Source organism: Desmodus rotundus, chromosome 4 (assembly GCF_022682495.2).
Source record: "Desmodus rotundus isolate HL8 chromosome 4, HLdesRot8A.1, whole genome shotgun sequence".
NCBI classification, from domain to species: domain Eukaryota; kingdom Metazoa; phylum Chordata; class Mammalia; order Chiroptera; family Phyllostomidae; genus Desmodus; species Desmodus rotundus.
This window is the reverse complement of record NC_071390.1, coordinates 31842275-31859404: the sequence shown is the minus strand read 5'-3', so window position 1 is coordinate 31859404 and position 17130 is coordinate 31842275. Positions and strand designations below refer to the sequence as shown.

The following is a 17130-nucleotide window of genomic DNA, read 5'->3' as shown; positions in this document are numbered from 1 at the left end:
TGAAGACCACCATCTCAGGGTTAGTACACCTACTGGTATATCTCTTGCTTCTGATTTACCATGTGTATTCCGAAAGTTATTGGGTAAGATGCCCAAATCGTCACCTTTACATAAACTTGCCCTATCTACCAGTTTCTAAACCTCTATAAAGATATTATGAGTTAAAAGATATTTAACCTTTGGCATTTTAATTATGATGTGTCTTGGAGTGGGCCTCTTTGCATCCACCTTGTTTAAAGATGAAGAGACAAAACAGCAAGAGAAAAGCAGTTACCTACAGTGGAGTTCCCCTAAGACTGTCAGCTGATTTCTCAAAGAAACTTTGCAAGCTAGAAGGGGCTGGCAAGAAATATTCAAAGGCATGAAAAGCAGGGAGCTACAGCCAAGATTGCTCTACTCACGAAAGCTCTCATTTAGAATGGAAGGGCAGATAAAGAGCTCCCCAGACAAGAAAAAACTAAAGGAGTTCATCATCACCAAACCATTATTACATGAAATGTTACAGGGATTTAAGAAAAGATCAAAACTATGAACAATAAAATGGCAGTAAATACATATCTATCAACAATTTAATCTAAAAAACAAACTAATCAAACAAGAACAGAGAGAATCATGGATACAGAGAGCGTTTTGATGGTTACCAGATGGTAAGGGGGTGTGGGGGAATGGGGAAGAGGTGAGGCAATTAAGAACAAATTGGTAGTTACAGAATACAGAAGAGCCAGACTAGTTACAGAATAGCCATGGGGATGTAAAGCACAGTGTAGGAAATGGAGTAGCCAAAGAACTTACATGCATGACCATGGACATGAACATTGGTGGGAGGACTGCCTGAGGGAGTGGGGGCTGCTGGGTGGAGGGGAGCAAAGAGGGAAAAATTGGGACAACTGTAATAGCATAATCAATAAAGTACAAAAAAAAGATATTATGAGTCTTTGAAGACTCCAGACAAATCTTAGTTTCATTTGTAAGATGTCTTTTTTCTTTTCCCTTATCATTACAGTCCTTCCAGCTTTCATTATTATTCTTCTTTCCACCCATTTAATGTCTTTTGGTACCCGCTTACTCTACCTAGGTCTTTGCCACAACTATTTCCAAATCACCCACTGACTCAAAAATTTTAATGGTTTACCACTGCCTATACAGAAGACTTCAAACGGTCAACTGAATATTTCAATAATTAGCCAGAGAAATAAGGCAGGAGAAAAGTAACAGAGAAGCTAGCCCCAAGGCAAAGAGAAAGAATGCCTCCTTCCTAGTTGATGAACTTTACTCTGTAGCATTTATCAGCCTCCTTGTACTCACCATCACATTAAAAAGACTGAGTAAGAAAAAAGGAGAGCTCTGTTGTCTGACTTTATACTCCGTGTCCTTTATCATTTAGCCCCTAACCCCTCCCTCCAAGTTCTATTAGTTAGTTGTATAAATACTCTATTCTAACCTGACCGGTCTATTTACTCCTCCTTTAACAGGTCTTGTTATTCCCACCTCCATCATGGTTGTTCATAATTTTTTTTTTTTTACTAAAAATTGTCCTTGCCTATTCTGGAGGCCAAGATCTTTCATGCAGTCATCTCCAACTGCCTCAATCATCAGTGAATGCTTTCTCTAAGTGCCATAGTTTCTGTCTTCAGTACTCATTAGGCAATTAGAACAATTATTTGTGATTATAATTTATATTGTCAGGAACAAGTCTTTTCTCCCTACCAAGGGCACTATGAGGACAGACGTGGTATCTAATATTTCATATACCTCATATTTTGAACAACACCATAGACACAGTTTTCAATAAAGGCTTAATGTAATGTACTCATGTATCACTTAAGTATCTATATTTGCCTTTCTACATGTCTTTCACATGTGTATTCTAGGGCTCTTAGAAACCAAGAAACTAAATGACAAAATTCTGTTTAAAGCCCCAGCTGGTGTGACTAGGTTGGGTGTCATCCTGCACACTGAAAGTTGTTCGCTGGTTTAACTCCCGGTCGGGGCCCATGCCTGGGTTGCAGGTTACGTCCCCAGTCAGGTGTGTAAGGCAAGCAGCCCTACATGTGATGTTTCTCTCTCACAACGATGTTTCTGTCCCTCTCTTTCTCCCTCCCTTCCCCTCTTTCTACAATCAAAAATAAAAGTAAAAAAAAATTTTGAAATTCTGTTTAAAGTTACATTCTACTCTTAAAATTTTTTAAAATAATATGACCTATCAGCCCTGGCCATATAGCTGAGTTGGTCACAGCATCATGCTAATATGCCAAGGCTGCAGGTTCAATCCCAGTCAGGGCTGGAAGGGCAGGCTGCCCTTCTAACCTGCACATACAAGAATCAACCAACAAATGCATAAATAAATGGAACAACAAACCGATGTTTCTCTCTCTCCCTTCCAATCTCTAAAATCAACCAATAAAAAAATATATATATATCTTATCAATAATTTGACCTCAGACTTAATTGATCTTCACGATTCAGGTTGGGGTGGGGGGAAGCTGCACTTACGCTGACATGTGGATATACTCAAAATGATTTCTTAAAAAATCTACATTGGTCAGACACCTAGAGAATTATGAATTGACTGATATGATGATATAACCTAGACCCCGAGTTTATTATTTTATAATCAAATTTAGGGAATAAACTTACCACTGTCCAAATTGCTTTTCAGACACACATACAGTAAGCAGTATTTATGAAACTACAGTTTTCACTGATTTAAGAGCTATGCATAGCACGGTAAAGCACTCATTTCTTTACATCCCAATTTCTCACACCAGCCTACAGCTTTTTTTTTAAAGATTTTATTTATTTATTTTTAGAAAGAGGGGAAGGGAGGGAGAAAAGGGGGGAGAGAAACATCAATGTGTGGTTGCCTCTCACACAGCTCCTACTGGGAACCTGGCCTGCAACCCAGGCATGTGTCCTGACTGGGAATCCAACTGGCAACCCTTTGGTTCGCAGGCTGGCTGGCACTCAATCCACTGAGCCACACCAGCCAGGGCAGTCTACAGCTTTTGAAAGAACGAGATTTATTCATCTTTTATTCTGGCACCAAGTATTTGTAGGAGCTTAATAAAGGTTTATTGAATGCATCAGTCAGAAGTCACAGAAGAAATCTAAAAATCCATGAATAAAACATCTTGCCTTCAAATAGCAAGAGGAATTTGAAAGACTCCTTGAAGTCTTTGGTTTTTTAAAGAAAAAATAGAAACCAAAACAAACGGATCATCCTAATGAGGAAAACATCACAAGAGGCAGTAGCTGAAAAATAAAATTATAACTTATATTAACAATAACATTTTTTAGCAGTTCCTTAATTGGATATTAGTAAAATTTCTAAGCCTAAAACTGACAGCCTGTATTATACACATCTCATACATCATACAAAGCAAAATATATATTTACTAAAGATAAATTTTGTTTAAGTTGTTCAAAAATTTTACCTAGGTTTCTTTAGGTAACAAATAGCTGACAAAAATAATCTGATTAAAGTATTCACAATCAAATACTCTAATATTTTCATTCTTTATAATTTTGTCTTCCAAGTTGCTGACATATCAAAAAGGACTTGAGAAATGAAATTAAATATGACATAACACTTTAATGTGAACCTTACAGAACTTGTCATTAACTTATAATTCTACTATATCCTTAGTTCTACGGAAAAATATCTGCTAGCTACAAGAAAAATTATCCTCAAATACTTTAATCATACCTGTTTCTGAGCTTCTACTTTTTGCTTTCTGGTTGGGTCAATTGCATCTACCATCCATTTGATTGTAAAGTATGTTACAGCACCAAATATCGTCAAACGGAAAATTAACCCAACAACTTCATTCCGACTCAAGGGACGAGAAAAGGCTTCAGCATGTACCATCTTGACAGTACCCTTAAAAAACAAACAGACATGTCACCAGGTAATATCTAGTCATTAAAACTGGGAGGCTGATAAGTACCTTAAATTAAGCAACAGAAACTACTAGTCAAATTCAATATCACCTACCTTAAAAAAGTACTTTATTTTTAAATGTTAGGTAAACAAGCATATTTTAAGATCCCCTTAGAAACTGAGGGGACAGATTAGAAACTGAATTTATTAGAGTTTTTAATGAACTTTCCTAAAAGCTCATATAATTTAAGAAAGGAATAATTCTATTTGAAAAAGGTCTTCAAACAGCTTTAAAATAACTATTTTAGAGCTTAGAAAAATATTGACTATAACACTAACGTAACTGAAGAAAGGCAGTCCAACAATGAAATACTTTACTAATGTGAAGGTAGAAATTTCTTTTATTAAATGTAATGTAAACCAGATAATTTTTAAGTGAAATTCAAATTGTGAACCATCTCCTCATACTCACTTTTAAAGGTCTTCAAAGCCTGCTTAAATTTAAACATTCAGTTCCTTAGTAAGTGACATCAATTTTTTGAGCCATACTTGTTTCCAAAAACCCAGCTACATCTGTACAGAATCTTCACACATTTTTGAAACACAAAAATATAGCACACACCCAACATAGAAAGGACAAAGGCAGTGTGACTACTTTTTACATTTATCTCTGAGCAGCTACACCAGTCACAGCTAGGCTTACAGGAGGCAAGCATAACCCTATCAAAGGCAATGACTACCCAGAAGAATAAGCTTGTTGGGAACAATGTAACTATGACATTTTGTGAAATGAGATCTCAGCTTCAAATAATGCTTTATACTCTCATAGCACAGGCAAGTGCTCAGTGTTATGTGACAAGGAAAAAAACCAAAGAGAGTATATATTTTGCACTCATGTGAAAGGGAATAAATCAGAATTTGTACAAATGGCTCAGCAACAGGTAAAAACTAGGTACTGTACAGATTAATAACTATGGTTTTTCTAGCTCTGAATTTATTATTTCCCTTCTCACTACCACTATTCGATTAAAGATCCTCTTCATGTGCCTTCCTCTAAAATAGTGCCAAGAATTTTGAAATTCCTTTTAGATACCTCCCCTCCATTCAAGAATACAAACCCTTCCCCCCCAAAAAGGCCCCAAATCTTTCCTTTTATTTACAGGAACCCCAACCATTCAAGACTATTCTAATCCAGCCCAGAAGAGTAACTTAAGAATTTTAGTTCTCATCAGGAACTCCTCAATAGGAATTCTCAATAGCTGGTGTCACTAGGACCTGAAAAGGCCCCATGTATTTTCCCTCTAGCCTATTTGCCTGGTCCCCTGGATGGGCCATTTCTCCCCACTGATCTAGGGATTAGTCAAATTCTACCCAAACTTCAAAACTTAACATGCTCTATGAGGGCGTTCAGATCACATTAACCTTCTATATTATTCATTTGGTCTTATTACTGAACTTATGCAATATTGATTCTACTCAACTAGAGTTTAAACCCTTATAAACAGGATTTATATCTTACCCATTTTTATAATTGTCACATATTAAAAAGAGGCTATTTAATAATTATTTGTTCAACAGATAAATTGCAACTGCAGACAAACCTCACATTCAATCATTCCAAAACAACTGCTGCCAGACTTTTGAACAATTTTCAAAGAAAAGTCAAGGGTTCCATTGACTTTACTTCTATTACTAGAAACCATTCACTTTACAATAGAACATTATTTAATTTTTTTAATGGAAAGTATACCATTTTAGTTTTTAAATTTTTTAAATCATTTTTTATTTTTCAATTACAGTTGACTAATTTAAACTTAACTAAATAATTGAAAGCCTTCACTTTGGGGGAAGAAACATTGGCCTTAAGTGATTTAACTCATACAATAAAGCACCTATCAAACATGTATATGTATTGCCTACTATACACTGGATATACAATAATGGCTAAGATACCATTACTTTATTCAAGGAATGCACAATCTGGTTATTACATTAATTGTATATTTTTAAATGGAGCTAGGGAAGAGAAGCCATCTAATTAAAATCTCTCCATCTAACAAATGAAAGTGTGCTTTCTTTCATCAGCGTAAATTCCTAAAACTAGGTTAACAATATTCTAGTTCTTACAGGATATGAAAAGTTGACTTCCCTAGCCTTTACCCCAAGTGTAAATTTGAAAATGCAGTTGGAATACTTGGTATCATTATGTGGGACCGTTATTTATTGATGACCATAAACCAATAGGGAAAAGTGAGGGTTTTAACCTAACAATGTGTGAAAACTAGAGATAATTTGAATTTAAAAAAAGGTTTTCATTTAAAGTTTGATTTAGTAGTGGCAAAACTGCCATCTACTGGATGTTCAAATGAACTACATGAACAACTAGGGTTGTTACCAGTACATCTCAGTCATCCAAATAGTAACAATTTTAATCTTGCAAAAATATCAAGATACAAAACCTGTTAACTATGTATTTCTAATAATTAAGTTATTAAATGTAATACAGTAGTCTAGATCTATGGCCACTTCTAAAATTGGCCATCTTTTAAAATGACCTAAAAATCCTGAAATGAAACTGAAACTTCTACTTGTAGGTTGTAACTGTATATACTTTATTGTACACTCATCTATCATTCATATGACATTGATATGCCTGCAATGTAAGGTCACTACAGTAACAATACCATTACAGCAGAATATACAATAAAAGCTGCATGTGCACACAGTAGGGAATGTATTTCAACCTTGTATAAACATTAGGATCAACAAAATGCACACATTTATGTACATAAACATAGATGGTGATATATACAAGAAATATCACAGAACACTGAAACTCAGTTATTTGTTAGGAAAACATGACACCAGGTAGTTTCATTTTAAAGAGTTCTCCATGTCAGGATAGAAAACTTTGAAATCGAAACACCTTGTCAGTGAGCAATTTACTGACAGGTTATGGGCTGAGAGTAGTGTTCACACTATAGTATTGCTCTCCTGTATCACTGCAGTGTTTTACAAAGTTTTTGTCAACCCCAAAGTCCCAGCTCGCAGATATCAAGGTCCTATGAACACAGATTATGTCAATGAAAGACTGCCAACCTTCACATAAAGGACACATTGTAATTAACATCATCCTCTGGGAGAGCGTGCCCAGGCCTTAAAAACCACCTCTGCTTTTGCACTAGGTGGTAGCAGTGCCAGTGCAACGATCAGACCTGGTTCATTCCGGCCGCCTTTGCCTAGGACCCCGGTTCTGTGGTCGTCCTGGACTACCCTAAGCCCAAGCAGTGACCCTGCTGCCTACAGAGATTCCCTGCAGGAAATAGCGTAACTCTTGAAAACAGCGCTAACAGAGACCTAAGGGCCTAGGCCGGGCTGGAAGCCAAGGGGAGGCCCGGGACGCCCTTGGAGGTTAATCCGCTAAATACCAAGGGTTGGGGGAAGTTGGGAGCGGCACTAAAGTGGGACGTGGGAGAAAGGAAAGGTGACCTTTCCTGCTGGGCTCCTCAGTTCAGAGCCGGTGCCTAAAGGCGCTCAGCGGGATCCCGCGTCCCTCCCACGAGGCCCCGCGGGAACCCGCTACTCACCTCCTTGCAAATGCAGCGGCAGCAGAAGCCCTTAACTAGTATCACACAGGAAGGAAACGCCTTCTGGGAGAGAACGCTTCCGGCCCGGGCCGCGGCCCGCCCCCTCGCACCGAGCATGCGCCACCCGCTCCGTCGGCAGGTAAAGGGTCTGTTTCCGCGTTTCAGGACTGGTCCCGGAATTGGGCCGGAGCGAGGTCGCGCGCCAACTGCTAAAGTTGCTTGTCTGCTGGGCTGAGGTTTTCCGCGGAGCCGGCGTGTCTCTCTGCTCGCAGCATTCGGCAGGGCTCTGAGTTTAGCTATTGAGTCTCAGGTACGGAATTGGGGAAGGCGCTTGTCACACAAAGTTCCCACCCTGCTCTTGGGCTCTCAGCGCAACACTGACAAGTAGGGGGGCCTTCTTGAAAGTGCAAAGAAATGCTCTGTGTCCCCGCAAAGAAGTTCTCTGACTCCTGGTTCAGCCGTGCTCCCGCTGTTCATTCTCCTGTCCCTCATGCAAACCGTCACGCTGCCGTTCTGTCCTTCAGCCAAAGCACTGACGCGCACGGCCACCCCTCGCCACCTGCCTTTCAGAGTCGAGGGTGAGCTTACTTTTCCTCCACCCCCCTAGCTGCGCTGACAAGCACCTGGGAGTGGCGCCTGAAAATCTCGTAGCGAAACGTTTGTGCAGCCCACCCAGGCAGGCCTGGTAGTCGGAACAGAGTAAGGCATCTGGTGACAGGTTTTGCATTTCGGTGATTTCCCTTTTTCTTTACCCCTTCCCCTTTCTAGAATGAGAGACGTGACACGAGAAGTCCCAAGGGAGCAAAGTTGAAAGCCAGCGCCGCCTGAACACACTGCCAGGGGGCGAAACGACAGTAGACACAGTCCGCAGATACAGGACCCATCACTTCTTCAGACAGAGGCCCTGAGACAGAAGGGATGAGAGTTCCTCCTCTCCCTCCTAGGAAGGCAGCTTGCGCCCCTCTGCTTTGCGCGTCAACTTGGATGGCTAAAATTCGGCAGCCCGGTCGTTGGATGTAGGGAATGCTGCTGTAGTTGCAGGACTGTGATACTGTTGTGAGGGCGATAGCTACAGTTTACTGAATGTCAGTATTAGGTGTTAGGCAATATGCTTCCCATCCGTGATCTAGATTCCTTAAAAAGTCAATCCTCTAAAACAGCCTTTATTTTCTTCTTTTTTTAATAGATGGGCACATTTTAGAACTTAGGTAAACTTTCTTAAATTTATACACCTAATAAGGGGCAAAACCTCATTGGCACCTAGATCTAATTGAAACCCTACACTTTACATGTTCTCTTTGAGATAGTAATTTAATACCAGCTAAATATTAAAATCTAGGTGAAAGAGGTAAGACCATGAAATAACAAAATCATAAGGTTTTAAAAGGTAAGGATGGAATGAAAGCGATATGAGAATGTTTTAAAAACTGGAGTCATTGACAACAATCAGAATGGAATTTACTGTAAGTGGTTCATGTTTTACAAGCAGGCCTTTTTGTCCATCTGTGTGTCTACATTCATAGCATAATATTTTTAAAAATAATAATGATACAACCAGACTGATTACTTAGAGATGAAGATACAACTTTGAGAAAAACAGAGTGGTTATGAGACCTACACAATGTTTACAAAAAACACAAGCCACCTGTAAGGCCGTCCTAGCAGTCTTGGAAGCTGCTCTCTCCTGGATCCCTGGGATTATCCTCAATCTGAGTCATTGCTTGGGATGCTCATGGCAATATGCCTTGACAGAGCCAAAAGGTAGAAATCACTGGAGGAAAGAATATTATGTTTTGTGGCCTGCGAGGGTAATCTAGTAAGAAAAGTGAGCTGAGAAATACAAGATGACAATGGATTTTCATCATTCACTGAGTGAAACTGGGTCAACTAAGAACCTCACCTGCTTTGCTCTAAGGACCACGGCGACCAAACTTCCCGGTTTGTCTGACATTAAGGGGGTTTCTGGGACATAGGACTTTCAGTGCTAAAACAGAAAAAGTCTCAGGCAAACCTACTAGGGACATCCTAAATGAGTTCTGGAATGAGGTGGAACTCCCAGTACGGTTGCAGCTAGTCTCAATTCATCTGCTGCTGAATTAATACTGGGGTATGATTGCATAGGAGAGGTAATTGTTAGATGCAGTGATCAACACTGACCATAAAGAATCCAAATAAATGCTGCTGCTCATTCCTTCTCCAGTGGCTTGGCTATAAACCAAGCACCGATCTATACCTTTTGGACCTAATTTTCATTTAGCAAATCCTTAGGAAGCCTCCTGTGTCTGAGCCCTAAAACATCAAATTACTGCCTTTCCATATACCATTCATGTTCATGTCTAGCAATCACTAAATCAAGTAGGTTCTTTTAGAATAGAGCAGAGTGAACATATGCTTTTCATCCCAGGATAGCTTTATATAATCCCTGGCAGCACAAAACACCATATTTGGCTCACAGTAGGGGCTCAATAAATAATTCATTATGTGTAATATTAATCAGGAAATTTTAACAATAGGTTTTTTGTAGACTTTTGGGCCTTCCCTCCATGATTGTTAGAATCAAGATATTAAAAATAATTATTATATTTTTAACCAGTGTCTCTTAAACCAGTTTATGGTAGGTCTCCGCCTCCCCCCAGCCCATAGAACTAAATTCTCCTTTGGTCGTGCTAGTTAGTTTACTCTACAGCCAATGTCATTCAATGCACTGGACGCTGAAGGGGAAAGGATTCCTTAAATTTAGGAGTTTTCAGATATCACTGTGGGTCTACACAGACTTGGACAACTTGGCAAAATGCAGATTCCAAGTCGCCTCCTTAGAGGTTCACATTTAACTGCTCCAGGTTTTGACCTAGGAACTTGCATTTTGAATAAGCATCTGAGGTGATTTACAGAAAGACAGTTTTGGGCCACACTTTGACAAATCCTACCCTAATCTGATCATTTCAGATATATTTTAACGAAAAACTCTATTGAGTCAGGCCCCAAAGCCTATCTGGTCAGTGGAACCATCAAGCCAGCTGGGATACATCTGGAAATGAAAACAAGGAAGCCTCATGATGAGATTCGAAATCAAATCTATTTGGAAGGAAAAGCAAATCGGAAATTTTTGGACCCTATTCATTGCTAATTAGAAATTATTCACTTGACAGTGATTTAGAAAGAGTAGAACTTCAACAAATAGGTAAAATTCTATAGCAGTAATTATGCCAGTATAATATGCACTTGGTAACCTTGGTTCTTTTTAAAAAATGTTTCATCAGAAAAGAGTAGTCTTAAATAGTATTTCAACAAGTTAAATTAAATAGAATGGGAAGAAGAAGAAGAAAGTAAAGCAAGACTATGAAGCTGTACCTGAAGCCATGAAAGTACTGAGAAAGAGCAAGATTAAATGTTGGAAGCTCCAGTTGAAAGAATAAAATGAAATCAAGTCCAAAATAATGGAAAATTAAAATTTCAGCAGAGTAAAAGGAGTGGAAAGATGAATTATAGCTCCATTCTATAAAAAGCACAGAGAGCTAAAAGATGTAACAGCAAAGTTCAAAGAACATATTGTCGTAAATCTACTTTTCAAGCTTTTGTCTTGAAACTTTACATGTAACTCAAAGTGAGTGTATGTAAAAATGAATATATATGTAACTTTCTTGTGTTATCAGCATAGCACTAATTCAAGTCTTACATTGCTGCATGATTCTTTTTTCAAGCCCTACAGCCAACTGTATATTTTTTACAGTTTATGCTATCAATAAACATTTTCTAGAACTTAGATATTTATTTTAAGTCTGCAATATTTTGTTGTCTTGCTTTAATGCAGTACTGAAAATATACTGCTCAAATGATACCATCTGTGGAAAGTCAGGATTGATCACAACAGGGAATTGCTTGGGAAGCTGTCTAACCTTATTATAGTATAGCCTTATTAGCAAAAGTTTTAAGGAGTAGATGAAAGAATAATCACTTCAAAAATAAATTTTTTAATGGGAAAGGAAATGGGAGGGAGTGGGTAAGAATAACAAAGATATAAATTCATCAGCCAAAATAGAAGAAACACTACTGTGGTTGAAACATTAATTCTGAATTCCTGTAACAGCAGATTGATAGATGAAGCATAAAACAAGACCAGATGCTATGGTTTCCAGGATGCACTTGGCTTCCCATCCTTATAACCTGGAGCATTTTTGTTGTAAGTAGGTCACTTGCTTGCTCTCATTTACCTGATTCTAGAAAAATGCCCTTGAAAGTATTTGGAAAATAATGTGTGCTGATGCTTCGCATTTGAAAAATTAAGATGCACAAAACCTTTTCTTCCCCTGTTTCTTTATTAGCCAGGATAACTTGTAACCTTGAAGCATAAGTAAAACTAAAATGGGCAAGGTAAATTTGAGATCTCTTATTTTCAAAGCCCACTAAAGCACTTTAAAATCTGTGTCCGTTCTGTTAGCCCCCATAATTCACTGTACTTAGCAATGGCATAGTACTTATCTCACAGAATTATAATTGGGGTTTAAGTTTCTCTATTCTTCTGTCAGATGTGAACTTCATGAGCAAAGAGGTTGCCTAGGACATAGGAAGGGCTTAACAAATGTTTTCATTAAATAATTTCCCCCCAGATCTGACATATCTAATGGGGTCTTTCAGGACTCATTCACATATATCTAATGTGAATAGGGAGAAGGGAAACACGTGACTATCATAACATCAGAAATGCAGTTCCCCATATAAAATTTAATTCACTTGAGCACAACATGTTTTTGAAAATATTTACTGTGTGCGACTCATGGAAAGGCTCCCAATATTGGGGGAGTTCTATTGAGCAACAGAAATGATACAACCTATTCAAACAGTGAGCATGTAACTTCCAAAGGCACAGGCAAGGACAAAACTTGCTGTTTTTAGATGTTTAAGAATGAAATATCTACTAGAACCTCTCTCACCTTTAGAGAGGCCCAGCAGTAGTGCATTAACAAGCTAATATTAAAATCACTCTCCCTACCTTTTCATTGTTAGTGTTTCTGGAGCCAGAAAAACAAAAGGGTTAAGAAAGAAAGAAAGAAAGCCTGTAACTTGAGTTACAGAAGTGCAGGAAACAAATCAAGAATACTTAAGTTGGCAGTACTCAAAGTCCTATTGAACTTCACAATAGTACGTGTGATAGAGTTTCACAAACCTTTCCACTTTCTAGTCTGCTGCTTATTACTTTAAATAGCAGAACCATTCTAAGAGCTTTCAATGCCAAATAAGGCCCAGTGCCAGAGGCATGCCCCACACCCATTTCTTTATGTCTACTGAGTTCTCAAGTAAAGAAAGGATCAGAAAAGGGGATGGTAAAGGAAAGGAGGCAAAGAGGTTGACTGTCCAAGGGTGTTTTCTTTCCCTACGGTACTTTGCCAAAAGCTGAAGAGATGCTAATGATTCTTAAGGAGCTATAAGTGATGGTAGAATTATCTCAGGATACTCTTGAACCTCTGGCTGGACAGTGTTTAACCTTCCACATTTCAATCTATTATTCAATCCTACTTATGCTACTGGCTTTCTATAGTTCATTATCACGTTGTTCTCACAGGTTAAAGGAGCCTTCCCCTACCGTATCCTTGGGAATTTTGGAAGTAAAAGGGAAACAGTTTAAGTAAACAGTGTCTAAAGTCATGAAATACAGTAATTGTTTTGTTTTGTTTTGTTTTTTCCTGAGGGGGCTAAGGGAAGAGAGTGAATAAGCGTGTATCTTCAGTTGAGTGAATCATAAGGATTTCTAGCACGCGAACTCACACTCATAGGCCAACAACGGAAGACAACGAAAAATCTTCTCAGGGGGACAGCATCTCCTCCTCATTCCATAGGAGGGTGGGGTCTCTGACACTCTATTTTAATGATTATCCCCAAATTCTGTTTCTGTACCCAACATAGAAAAGTGTTGCCAAGTACAGAATGTCAGGTAGGTGAAGAACAAACACAGAATCTCTCAAAATAATTTGAAGCATGCAAGATTCAGATTATTGAGGACAGCACTTGAGAAATTCTAAATTTCTACAGGACTAAAAGAGAGGGCCAGCTCTGTGACCTGTCACATATTAGGTAGCCTTTCTGGGTTTCCTCCTCTGAAATTGGCATAGTTCCACCAACATCATAATTCGTGATTATTTGATTTGTTCCTGCTGACCTGAGCATGGGAGAACTTTGTTGGTTTGTTTTCCCCTTTTGGTTCCAACACGTGAATTTAAACTCTAGGTTTGGGAGTATACAATATTAAAAAGTCAGGAAGATTTCTAAGAAGATGTATGTCACAGGTGGCAAACACAAGGCTCACGGGCCGAATCCGGCCCTCCACCTTATTTCTACCTGGTGGCAGTGCCCAAGCTCTCGCTTAACTGTTAAGGGTAGTTACCTTTACACAGTCCTAAAATTACATTCGGCCCTCGAGGCAACTGCGAGGCTGACGCGGCCCCTGGTGAAAATGAGTTTGACACCCCTGATATATGTAGTAATTCCTTGTCAACTATCATTTTGCCAATTATAGTTTTGTCACAATGTGGTTTCATATTTATATGCCTAAAATTTAAAAGTTGTGATCTCAAAGAATTTAACTACAGTTATCTCTACCCTCATCTCCACTCCTACCCCAATCTTATGGTCAGATGGTCGAGAGAGGAGGTTTGCTACTCTCTGCCCAAGTAGTGTAACAGTAGGAGGCCAGGCCTAGAAAAACCATGCCCTTCTTTTCTGGAAAGACCAGATGGCTACTAAGAATGTTGCCAAGGCTTGCAAAAATGATACAAATGAGAAAGCAAATGCAAGAAAGCATTAAATATCAATACAGAAAGGGCTGCATCAAGAACTTTACAAAAAGAAATGTGGTTAATATAAAATAAACCCTGTCTTCCACAGCAGATCATGGCTTTCAGAACCTGATCTCATGAACAACTGAGGAAAATGATTCTTTTCTGCTTAATTGGCACTTTTTATTGTCGTTCGCTCTTGTAAATTACCTATTTTCTGTGAAACTTTGAACTTGCCAATGAAGGTTTTATCCAACATTGCGCCTTTCTGGAATGGAGCACTCACCATCCCCAGTTGGTGAGAGATGACTAAAACAAATTCTGAAGATACTCACATGGATTCTCATGAATCATGTTTTAATTGTGAGTTAACCAAAGAACAATGGGGAGGTAAGGACATAGATTTATCTGTACTACTTATGTGTTCATTTACTGCTTTTATTAAGAGAGGAAAAAAAACCATTTTACCTCCTTTTTAAAAATCTCACTCTCTCAGAGTAAATTCAGGAGTAAGAAATTCTTTATCTGGTCTGCATAGTTGAATTTGTTGTTAATTTCATTGTCTATTGACATCCTAGTTGGTGTGTTAGTTTGGAACTCATCTCTCACAGAAGTAACAAACCAACATTAATAAAGGAGAGACAAATGCATTTTTCCCTTGAGATAGATGCCTGCTCCAGTGTTATAGAAATGATCAGGGAAGGTCTAGATATATTTATGAAGATTTAATTTCATAGAGCCACACTTTTTAGGGATTGAAAGGAATTTTAAATGTCATTGGGTCTTCCACCAGAGGCAGTGTGCAATTGTAGAAAGAATATGTGCTATGGAGTTAGAAGAGGTAGATCAAATCCCAGCTTTGCCACTTAGTAGCTGTGGATTTGGGGGCAATATATTTAACCTTTCTGAGCCTTAATTTCCTCACGTGTAAAGAAGGTGGTAGTGGCTACATTGTAGGATTGATAAGAGGATTGAAGATAATGTATGTATAGAACCTGGGACAAATATAATAAGCATTTAGTAAATGATTGTGGTTGCTGTGATCATAACTGTCCCACTACCTAACAGGTCAACGAGCGTATTTGAAAATTCCTGTTCATTTGAACAATGTCAGTGGTGACACTGAATTTACTAATTGCCCGGGTAGCCCATCTCATGTTTGGAGAGCTCTTCAGTGTTAGTTCTTCCTATTACTGAGCCTAAATCTTTCCCCTAGAACTGTTACCTAAGGTTCTCATTCTTGCCAATGGGGCTGCACAGATTAAGCCTATATACCTCAATTAAGTATGTAACCTAGAATGAAATGTGTGCTTTAAGAGTGGTGTGATCAGCGTGGATACCATAGGTTAGCCACACAAGTTAGGGTCTAGCTGGCTTTCTTTTCCTGGCACCCACTCTTTTGATACCAATTAAATTTGCTAAATTAACTAAAGCCTGTTTATCTTCACTGGAGCTATAGCTGAAGTCCTGCATGCTCTAAGTTTCACAGTTTTCAGGGAGAGATTCAAGTGCAGAAACTTGCCGTTATGTCTTTATCATATTAGTAAACCAGTGAAATTCCACTTGAATCATGCAAATATAATTTGATTATTTAATCAGTTATACTGTCATGTGACATACGTGTAAGGTGACATAACTGACGATGGACAAGGACTCAGTGCAGTTTTATTTAACAAGCATTTGCATAGTGTTTGATATGTGCCACTCACTGTTCTAAGTGCTTTACATATATTAACTCATTCAATTCTCACTGATGTAGTAATTCTTACCTTATGTAGTAAGTAATGTTATTATCCTCGGATAAGGAAACTGAGGCACAGAGAGGCTAAGTAACTTGTTCAAAGTCTAATAAATAGTAAGTGGTAGAGCTAGGATTCGAACCAGGCTGTTTTGTTCCAGAGCCTGTGACTGACTCATTATGCCCTGTTCCCAAATTTGTCAAAATTTTTTAAAATTCTGTTACATGGACCATTAGGGATCCTTAAAAGTGAGAAAAGCATGATTAATTAGCACTGTTGGATACACAACCTCTAAACTTTATGAAATCACCATTGGAGAATATCCTCTGAGTTGCTATGGATTTGGTTTATGAGAATACAAGATGTTGACTGGAAGCAATATGTAGCTCCATTCTAAGCAAGACTAGTCTCCTAATAATGTTTTATTTTATATTTCGACTATAGAGTTGAGAAGGAATTGGCGAATGCCTCTGAAATTTGATCCTCTGATATATACTTATTCTGATAAAAGTTGTTTTCAAATATTAAAACATATACATAATATTTTAGTTTTACTTCTAAATTAACATATGGTGAAATTGTATGTGCATATGTGCATGTGTGAATTTTAATACAAAACACTCACGTAACCTCCACCACAATCAAAATATATAACAGTACCCTAAATAATTCCCTTGTGTTACTTCTTTGTAGTTACCTCCTCAACCCCTGGCAACCATAAACCTGTTTTCCATAATCATAGTTTTGTCTTTATTAGAATCTCATACAAATTAAATCATACAGTATATAAACTTCTCAGACTGGCTCCTTTTACTTAGCATGCCTTTGGGATTCATCCAAGATGTTATATATGTCAATAGTTCATTAATTTTGTTGCTGAATAGTATTCCATTATAGAAATATACCACAATTAGTCTATTCACAGGCATTCAGGTTGTTTCCAGCTTTTGATAATTATGAATAGAGCTGCTATAAGCATTTGTGTGTAGGTTTTTGTGTGAATAGAAGTTTTTATTTCCTTAGAATAAATACCCAGGGGGTGAGATTGCTAGGTCATACTATAATAGCATTTTTAACTTTATGAGAAACTGCCGAACAGTTTCCCACAATGGCTGTAACATTTTGCATTTCCATGACAATATACGAGCATTCTG

The 17130-nt window shown here is 38.2% G+C and overlaps 1 protein-coding gene and 1 long non-coding RNA gene across 2 annotated transcripts in view; one reads left to right on the top strand and one right to left on the bottom strand.

The window, feature by feature from the left end:
- The window catches only part of ATAD1 (ATPase family AAA domain containing 1), a 38699-nt gene extending 31097 nt beyond the window's left edge, over positions 1–7602 (bottom strand). The window contains exons 1-2 of the mRNA XM_024563449.4: positions 7468–7602; positions 3707–3880 (exon numbers count right to left, since the gene is read on the bottom strand). Coding sequence (XP_024419217.3) covers positions 3707–3880; positions 7468–7584 — 291 coding nt within the window. The 5' untranslated portion in view covers positions 7585–7602. The remainder of the gene's footprint in view (positions 1–3706; positions 3881–7467) is intronic.
- On the top strand, positions 7510–8274 carry LOC123480066 (uncharacterized). The gene is made up of 2 exons (XR_006655930.3): positions 7510–7777; positions 8236–8274. It is a non-coding gene; the product is annotated as an uncharacterized lncRNA (long non-coding RNA).
- The last annotated feature ends 8856 nt before the right edge of the window (positions 8275–17130 follow it).